This window comes from Pyxicephalus adspersus, chromosome 2 (assembly GCF_032062135.1).
Source record: "Pyxicephalus adspersus chromosome 2, UCB_Pads_2.0, whole genome shotgun sequence".
Classification (NCBI taxonomy): Eukaryota; Metazoa; Chordata; class Amphibia; order Anura; family Pyxicephalidae; genus Pyxicephalus; species Pyxicephalus adspersus.
The window spans coordinates 76,070,152-76,080,217 of NC_092859.1; the positions used below are offsets into that span (position 1 = coordinate 76,070,152).

Here is a 10,066-nt window from a genome sequence, read left to right on the forward strand (position 1 = left end):
CAGTTAAAAAAAGAAGAAATATTTTTACTCTTCTTATAAAAGGGTTGTCTACCATTTCATGTAAAGAAAAAACTTTAGGTCTGCTTTTAGTATGGGAGGAATATGTTTCCTTCTCCAAGCCTACCAACTCCAACAGGAAATGTGTATCCAAACACCAGGATATTCCTACATTTAATTATTCTACAAGTGGTCTACTGTCAAGGGATGCTTTTGGAACTTGAGTATTTGTCCTTGTTGTAGAAAGCCCTCACTTGATCCCCTCAATGGACACAATACAATAGGCCTAACATTGGTGTGCCGCTAGACGAGGGCCCCAGACACTCCTCAGCCAACAAGGGCCCCAAGTCAGTTGAGCAAGGGTGTCAGATCTGCACAGGGGTCCACCGTTAGTTATATATGTGCCACTACTGCCGGTCATTATTTAATTACAGGACATGGGTATAGTACACCAGTGAAATTCACCCTGAGAAATGCCATGGGGCCATTACTGCAGTGCATGCAAACACATAGAAAAGGCTGCAGTTACAACAAAGGATGAAAATAAAACAAACTAGGTAACACCTGCTTGGGATGTAGATGTGAAGCCTAACAATAACCCCTCTCTTTTGGTCTGTTAATATTACAATTCTGTTATATCCATTTTATTCAAAAAATGCCTATTAATCCTGTCAGAAAGTCAGAGCTGTCCTGTGCTCTCTGCCTGGTATTTTTTTATTGAGACTATTTGGCCTTTTTTATTCTTATCTTGGACTTCTGTTAGTCCCTGTGCTGTAGATAAGAACACAATGGGAGTATTTATATATTATGTGTTATTACATCACAATGGGAAGTTGGGAATTTGTGTACTTGCAGGATATGTGAAATAAGACAGGGAAGATATGGCAAAGATGTACTACACGTGTTTGGTTGTTTTGCCTTTACTATAGTCTTGGCGGTGCTAATATTGAGCGAAGTGTAATTTTTAATTTTGAGCTGTAAATGGCACTGTGAGCTTACGGACGACATTAGGGCCGCTCCTGCCAGCAATAAACTCCATGGTACTCCCAGCAGGCACTTCCTGTTTCCTGTGTGAGCAGCTGCTGAGAGCGCGACGGGTCCGGTGGGGAGGAGAAGGTAAAGAGGCGAAGAGCCGGGGTCGGCGGGAGCTGCGTACCGGGGAGGCGGTGGCGGGTCGAGCATTAGGGTTCACGTTCGTTCTACAGCTGTAGAGCTCGTCATACGTTTCCTGCTTTCCGCTTGTGTTTTCGTCTCATTGTAGTGACTAAAGCCGAGTGTGGGAGCAGCGCTGGGCTGCCGGCACATCTGCCGCTCCCAGTCATCTCTCCATATGGCTTGTATGTGTGTGAGCTGCCCCCATTACACCCTGTGTGCCAGCCTCTATTATCTGTAGCCCGGTGCTGAGCCCCCATCCTGCTGCCCTGGGGGTATTGGCCCTTCATTCCATGTAATCAGCACGCTTCTTCATTCAAAGGATGCTGCTAATACAAACAAACACAAGGGCTGTTGGTTGTTGGTAAACATACATTATAGTATATATGTATAAAGCCGGCACTGGTGTTCTCTATTACTCTTTGTGTGTGTGTACATTATTTAGTTATTATATCAAGGCAACCCTTCCCTTCCCTGGATTCAATAATTATGTTTCCTTTGTGTGGTTACACCAACCCCTTTATATCAGTCCCTGCCCACAAAGTATATTGATGCCCCAATGCAGTATTTATTTATTTTGTAGTTTTAGGTGGGGAGGAGAGAATGAATTTATAGTTTTTTTGCTGGGGATTTTAACCCTTTACAGATTTCCCCCGGCTCCTTTTAGCTGGGCGCACCACCCGGCACTTTTCAGTAACCACCCACTCGGCTTTAGATGGTCATACTACGGGGCTGCCATCCTCCTGAAACTTCTTCCCAGCTTCAAAAACAATTCTTCGTTGCTTTACTAATAAAGTGTAGAATTCCAAAACTGACCCCAGAACTTGTAAATCCTAAGGTGGTCATGCTGGTGACAGATATCAGAAATAAGTTTTCTCCTTCCACTTCCTGTGGGGACAGCAATATAAAAGTGATACTGGAAGTATGGTGTTTTTCTTTAAGTTGAGGGACTGTTCCTCTATATTTAGGTTGCAGAAGGAAAGAGGTGAGTTAGTTTAGTGGGGTGGAGGAGGATTTGGGCTAATTAAAGTTATTACTTGTGCTTTAAGTCATTGGAGGTTGTGTTAAACAAGTTAGCAAAGTATTGTAACATTTTGTTTATTAATTAACTGGAAGTTAGGCTAGATATTAGTACAAGAAAAGCCATTTGTTTATTTGATGGGGGTCTGTGGACTGGCAGAAGTTTTTTGGTGACTGAAGGGCCATTTCCAGTGTGGGGCCCTCTCCTCCTTCCGAAGATGTTTAATATTAAGGCACATGGGGTTAGGAAGTACTGTGTACTTCTTTACCTCGGTTTTCTGTTCATGGTACCTTTAGCAACAATGATCTCACAGCCGGTTCTAGAAAGATTCCTGATAAATACAGTGCTGCTAAAGTGGCTCTTGTAATAGGCTGGGGTATCTACTTGTGCCTGCTCTGTATTCATCAGAAATTGTTCTGGAAGGATGGGGTAGATACATCCAGCAATGAGGAAGATTGGGGGGGTGAAGGAAGTATAGTTTTATTTTACAGTTACCCTAAATAGGTATTTTATGATATGGGTAGACTCACCTAGTATAAGTGACCTGTTACTGGAAAGTCTGCTTTATAAACACTAGTCAAAGCCATTTTTACTCATGACTATTTATCTCCTAACATTTAACACGTTATTTTATTAAGCTGGCGCTCCAGGCAAATGGCTAGATACGCAATAGAGATACATAAATGTCTAGTGTTACTTTGCCAAAAAAGTAAAATTACTTTGCACATCACTCTGCCACTTCCTAGTCCAATTATTGATTTCTGGATAAAAGTAATATTTCTCAATTGCTATCTAGTAAGGAAGTTAATGGTGAAAATGTAACCTAGCTAAATTCCTAAATCAGAAGTTATTTGTGTCCCCAATCTTCCTGTGCAGAGTAAAGAATGTGCATCAGTCCCATAAATGGCTGCACAACATTTTCAAATACTTTGGTAGGTAAAGCAGTAAATATATGCCTGTTGCGGTTATATATTTATTTTTGTTTTAGGTAAAGGCCAGAATGTTAACCTAGTTAAGAATATCGCACTTGAGGTATCACACAAGAACTCTTGGCATTTGCAGGCCCACACTGCGAATATAAGTATTCTTTCACACACAACATGTCCTTTGCAGACAGTGAGAGGATATGTTAGGAGGCTTGTCAGTGTAAGATTAAACATGCTTACTGGAAAGTACAAGGATTGTTTCTTCGGGGAGCTGCCTAAGTAAGAAATATATTAAAGTGACTAGAAGCTACATTTCAACATCTGTTGTTTTCCATTTAGTCACCAGTAATATGGTTGAGTAATGTGATTTTGGGAAAGATGGTTGGATGCTTTCACCCAAAACACTTGGGTGGGGCATATGTACAGGATAAAATATAGGGCTGCCATTGCTGAGCTTTCCCTAAAAATACTAGTTGAAGGTAGCCTAGGTAGCCTTTGCTGTTCTACATATTTTGGCTGCCATTGCTGACCTCCTGTGAAAATCACAAGCTGTCTGGCTATTATGCTGATCCACTAGAATAAATATGTTATAGGTCACCTAACTATTTAGAATAAGTCAAATATCATTTTTCTGTACACGTGTGTGTGAAGTGGCTGATTCAACGAGCCTGACCTGAATCTGAAATGAATCACCCAGCTTCCCTGATGAAAGTGTATCCTGTCCAGCCTTGGAGATCTTTCATAAATCAGGCCCAATGCCTTTTTATAATTCACTTTTCTGCGTATTGCAGTATTTGGTATCTTTGTATCAGTATTTTTAGTGCAGTATGGTGCTTAAGAAGAGGAGAGTTGTGCACATTTACAGTGTATACATAGAATATTGGTAAACGTACCAAGGTAAATTAGTTTTGAGGGCTGTGTTTCCCTAAGGAGCAATTTTAAGAAACCGCTAACCCCTTCTTACTCTATAAATGGGGGCTGTTCACAGATCTGCAGCCTTTAGCTCATTAACTTTTACCAGAGAGCCCTGACCGGCCCTTCTGGGACAGGTGAGTTGTAAAGGGAGTTGCTACCATGGATACCTATGTAGGTCTGTACTTACCAAAAACTAAAATGCCATTTTTTAAGTGGAATATCTTTTAATTAAGGCATGACAGATGTGCCCACTATTCTCTGTAGATATAAGATTACAATGAATAGATATTCTTTGGTTTTAGGTGTGTTAAAAATGCTCTGGGTATTTCCCAAAAAAAAAATACACTCAAATCAAAATATGGAGACCTGACAAATGTCACCGTCAAAGACTACCATTACACTTGTTTATTGCTCCAAGTTGTTTTACTTGGTCAATTTTCAAACGCTTTGTCTCTTTTAGAATAAACAAAACTGTGGAAAACTTTGTGGTGCACTACTTGAAAAAAAAGCAAAAAAACTAATAGGTAAATAGCATGGTGAAATGTTATAATATTAGAACGATTGTGTGTGCTTTAGTGGCCGTCATACATCTGAAAATTGGTTAGGAATACAGGAAATTATCAAATCTGCAAAGACGTTGCTGAAAGTTGGGGTCGTTAGCCTAGTCTGTATGTGTATGGCCTGCTTTAAATGTTCTCATGAACAATATTAAAAAAGTCTTCATTAGAAATATTATATTTTATTTCTTTGTAATAGTAAGTATGTAAGTAACACAGACAATTTTGTGGATAAGGATCCCAAAGGACTTTGCAAGCCGCTGGACGAGATGGTTGTTGTTCTGAGCATAACCATCAATTAAGCCAGGTGTTTTAAATGTCATTCCCTGGTGGAAAGGAAAAGCTTTGGGGATATGAATATTTGTAGTGAAGCAGCTGCCTGCTAGATTACTGAACAACTTTTTAATGCAGTTTCCTGCACATTTAAAGTAAGTCAAGTACAATTTGTGGCTTATATCACTAATTGTCTTTTGTTACACTTTTCTGCTATTAATTTATATTTGTTATTCGTATATCTGATGGTTAGGATGGTAAGTAAAAAAATCAGTTTGCTCTAGATAGCTTATAAGACATTCTATACCAGGGGTGGTCAAACTTTTTTAGTCTGGGGTCACAATCTGAAACAACATTTGACAGATGGCAGAGAGAGTGGGGGGAGTTATGCCACTGAACGTGACGTCATGATGGCATAACCCCGCCCACTCTCCCATTGCAGATCTGAGCCTGTGATGGGAGAGAGGCCAGGTTGTGTGCAGTGACACCCCCGCCAACTCTTACATTGCAGGCTCAGATCTGGGGGACGTGTTCCGCTGCTCCGGCTGGTGGCCGGCCTTCTCCTGACCCTGCTCACGGTGGCACCGGCCAGAGCCCCAGACCACCCAAAGGGCCAGGAAAAACATCTGTATTGAGACGTAGTTTGCCCATGCCTGTTCTATACCCTTTCATAACATAGATTTACCTAAATATATTCCATTGATAATTCATTTTTTGTATCCTATAGTGAAATGATTGATTCTTTGTATATTTCCAGTAGGTTTCTAAAAACAGAACCATGGACAAACACAAAGTGAAGAGACAGCGTCTGGACCGAATCTGTGATGGTTAGAATATGATTTAAAATTTGTTGGGGGCCTTAACATTTTCTGTTTATTTGTTTGTCTAAATCTGTCCTAAACATTTGGATGGAGAAGTTTTTAGTTTAAATTTCTGGCAGGGTTTATCTGAGTTAATTAGAAAGAACTTTCTACACTTTTTATTGCAGTGACACCAGAATAGAAATTCAATGAAAAAGAACATACAAGGGCAATGTACACACAGCTAACTGTACAAACGTTCCTCACTCTAGAAGATGTGTACTTTGTATAATGCTGTTGTCTGCCCTTAGAGCTTTGTGTGTATGCAAACTCTGCCTTTGGCAATTTGTTTTTTAATATTGTTTACATGATTAACAATTGTTATTTGGATGATTCGGTTATCCATATTTTCCTGACTACAAGGAAATAATCTTCTACAAAGATATGTAATTATATGTTTGAGACCCCCTGTGCAGCTGTGGTGTGAAATTCATCTCAGCATTGTTTTTTCTGCAGAACAATTTGCACAAACCATTTTCACCAATAGTACAAGAAAAACCTTGCAGGGGTTTTAACTCTTGCCACTCTATCCAGAACTAAAAAAAAATTGCTATACATACACTGTAAGGCTTACGGGCTCAGGTTTTAGGGTTATCTGTTTTATGGAATGTGTTGTAAGATGGTGATTTTGCCAGGCAGACAACTCCTCCATTGGTTCCCACTTTTTTACAGAAGTTAAACTACTCCTTTGCTGTTCTTTACTTGTTCTCACACTGAAGATCTGCTTTTGGTGGTGCTGTCCAGCCTATTTCTTTGAACATGTGATTCCCTCATTCTACCTAACATCACATGCTATCACATTAGCCAGGAAAAGATCCTTTTTGTCTTTATTCCAAGATTGCAGCACCATAGAGGCTACTTTACACAACAAGTATCTAGTCCATTGTCTCAGGCTCTACCGGCAGTAAACCAGATCAATTTATTGTCATTCATTTTCTTTCCTTTGCATGCACTTGGAGAAATAAACAATACCCTCGTGTCTATAGTGATGTAGTAAACAGGAGGTGCATACCCCTTTTAAATTAGTTTTTAATTATATTTTTGCATGATATATGTTCCTGTAAAGCATGCAATGTTGCTTTATATTCATTTATCTTTTTTAGGTATTCGACCACCAATCCTTAATGGTCCTATGCCAGTCCGTCCTTTGGTGGCTCTTTTGGATGGGAGAGACTGCACAGTTGAAATGCCGATTTTAAAAGATGTTGCTACAGTGGCATTCTGTGATGCTCAGTCTACACAAGAAATTCACGAAAAAGTAATGGTTCATTTGTTTTTGTTTTTTTTTTTTTTTCTCAATTTTTCAGTTCTAAATAAATGTTCTTCTACTGATGGAATAAAACCCTAATAGCTTTACTATCTCTTGTGCTTTGCATTTTAGGGCTTCATGTGTAGTGCTTTTACAATATTTCCCTTCATCATTTTAGGTCTATCTTTATAAGAATTTCAGTCAGCAGTTTTATGCGGGCAGGAATTGGAAAGGGTAGCTTAGGTGACTGGGAGGGTAAAGGCTAAAGAAGCTGCTTGGCAGCTAAAAAGGACCAGAAAGGAGTAGCTTAATAGGTCATGAGTGAAAGAGGAGCAGCTGAACAGACTGCAGACTCCTACAGAATTACTTTAGGGGAAGAATGACCAGGAGAGGATTGTGTTCTTGTTTGTATTGGTCTGTTATTTACATACCCTATTTAATGTGCAGGATTGTAAAAAATGTTGGTGCTTTATAAATTTTTATTGTAATGTAGGGAAGCCATGACAGGAGTGGTCTCAGCAAAAATAGGCTGTACACTTTACATCATTTTGCAGCCAAAAGGTTAAAAGCAAAAGTTCAGTATTACTGTTTGTTCAGGTATAGTGTGATGACTTTGCATGTATATTGTAATGTTTGTAGTTGTAAGTAGTTTTCTGTATTTTAGTTTTTCATTCTTTTAAATTATTTTTTGCACAATGCATTATTTCCTTATAGGTGTTAAATGAAGCTGTGGGAGCCCTTATGTATCACACGATTTCCCTATCGCGAGAGGACTTGGAGAAATTCAAGGCACTTCGTATCATTATAAGGATTGGTAGTGGATATGATAACATTGATATAAAGTCTGCAGCTGAATTAGGTAAATTGGAGGTTTTGTTTTTTTTTCTTGGTTAGTTGTAAAAAGTAATGTTACTGATTATGTTTTTTTTTCCTTATAATAGGGATTGCAGTTTGCAACGTTCCCTCATCCTCTGTGGAGGAGACGGCTGATTCAACCCTCTGCCACATTCTGAACCTGTACAGACGAGTCACATGGCTGCACCAAGCCATGAGGGAGGGTAACCGAGCAGCCAGTGTTGAACAAATAAGAGAAGTTGCTGGTGGAGCTGCCAGAATCCGTGGGGAGACCTTAGGCATCATTGGACTTGGTAAACTCAGTCTAATAGGAACATACCTGACATAACTAATCTATTAGTATAGTTGACAATGGCTAGGTTTTATATTCTATTGATTGTATATTGAAGCATTGCCACATTGAATGACTAATCTTTTTTTGACTATTTGTTTATAGGTAGAGTTGGACAAGCAGTTGCTTTACGTGCAAAAGCATTTGGATTTACGGTCATATTTTACGATCCTTATCTTTCGGACGGAGTTGAGCGCTCTCTAGGACTGCAAAGAATGGGAACTCTTCAGGAACTACTAATGCACAGTGACTGCATTACACTTCACTGCAGTCTGAACGAGCACAACCATCACCTCATTAATGATTTCACTATAAAGCAGGTGTGTGGGCACCTTTATGCCACTTGTATTTTTATAGCAAGTTTAGGTACTGCAATGCTACCTGAACACCGCTAAATGTCATATATTGGGCAAATAGCAACCTACCCTGCAAGATTAGAAATGAAAAAATGATGCAACTTAAATGAAAAAGCTGTACAAAATATCATACATGATTTTTTACAGTCTGCTATACCCTAAATAAAACTTCACAATTTGCTAATACTCTCAAATAATGATACTTTACATTACCTTAAAATTAGACAGAAAAAGTATAACCTTTAAACTAAACATGTAGGAGTAGTTTAACAAAATAGAGGCAATAGGGAAAAAGTCAAAATCAGTCTTCTGTTGGAACAGTAGCAACCTGTTACAGTTTTGACCGTGTTATGTTGTAATACAAGCTTTGTTTTAAGGACTTTATTACATTGTGCAGTGAAATTAACTTGGTACAGAACTGGCACCTGCTTTTAATGCATACTATGCAGAAAGTCAGATGTAATGTCATGGTCATTACAAAATAAGAGTGTACCTACCAACCCATAGAAACTAGTTATATTATAAATTACCCAAGTATGCACAGTGGAAGATAAAGTTATCCTATGTTCCTATATATTGTGTGTGCATATAATATATTGTGCTCATTTAGTGTTAATGAATTGATTGAAAAGATAGAAATATTAAACACAACCTCAAAAAGCACTTTACCATTCTTGGTTTACAATGTAGACTGTGAAGATTAACACTTTATGTTGAATTGTTTTGAAAGATGACCAGAAAACTTCAGCATTATGTTTTAGATATCTATTTTTGAGTGGCAATTTCTTTGCACCGATAGTTGGAAAAGAATAGCAATCTATTTCAGTTTTTTTTTTGTTATAGATGCACTGGTACATTCCAACTCCAGGGCTATTGTCCACACACATTTAGTTATTTTTCTCTAACAACATGACAGTAATTTAGTAAGGTAGTAGCTTACAAACAAAATTATTTAAAATTAGTTTACATGATCCTGGCCTGTTTATGCTTCTCCAGGGCTGATGTTCAACTCTGTTGATTAAAAATGTTAGTGTTACACGAGGAATGAGCTGTGTTATTGCTTATAAATTATACTTTGGCTCTGTTTTTACCATCTCTGTCTTTATTCAGATGAGGCAGGGTTGCTTCTTGGTAAACACAGCTCGTGGTGGCCTTGTGGATGAGAAAGCACTAGCCCAGGCTTTAAAAGATGGCCGGATTCGTGGTGCTGCATTGGATGTCCACGAGTCTGAACCTTTCAGGTATGTGTCTTAATTTTTTAACTATTCCTTTTAATTTTTAACGGTGTTCTAAACAATTGCAAATCATTATTATTGTATGTCCCACTTCAGCTTTTCTCAGGGACCTTTGAAAGATGCCCCCAATTTGCTCTGTACCCCACATACTGCCTGGTACAGTGAGCATGCTTCAATTGAAGCAAGAGAAGAGGCAGCTAAAGAAATTCGTAGAGCTATTGCAGGTATATATAACAAGCAAAAACTTATTTATGTTCTAAAATATGCACCATTTATATATATATATATATATATATATATATATATATATATATATATATATATATATATATATATATA

The 10,066-nt window shown here is 38.4% G+C and overlaps 1 protein-coding gene across 1 annotated transcript in view; it reads left to right on the forward strand.

The window, feature by feature from the left end:
• Positions 1–1,144: 1,144 nt before the first annotated feature.
• LOC140323754 (C-terminal-binding protein 2) overlaps positions 1,145–10,066 on the forward strand; it is a gene marked incomplete in the record, with an annotated part of 16,489 nt that continues 7,567 nt past the window's right edge. Inside the window, 8 exon segments of the mRNA XM_072401086.1 lie at positions 1,145–4,535; positions 5,599–5,668; positions 6,805–6,959; positions 7,665–7,809; positions 7,892–8,098; positions 8,242–8,456; positions 9,603–9,733; positions 9,824–9,951. Coding sequence (XP_072257187.1) covers positions 5,620–5,668; positions 6,805–6,959; positions 7,665–7,809; positions 7,892–8,098; positions 8,242–8,456; positions 9,603–9,733; positions 9,824–9,951 — 1,030 coding nt within the window.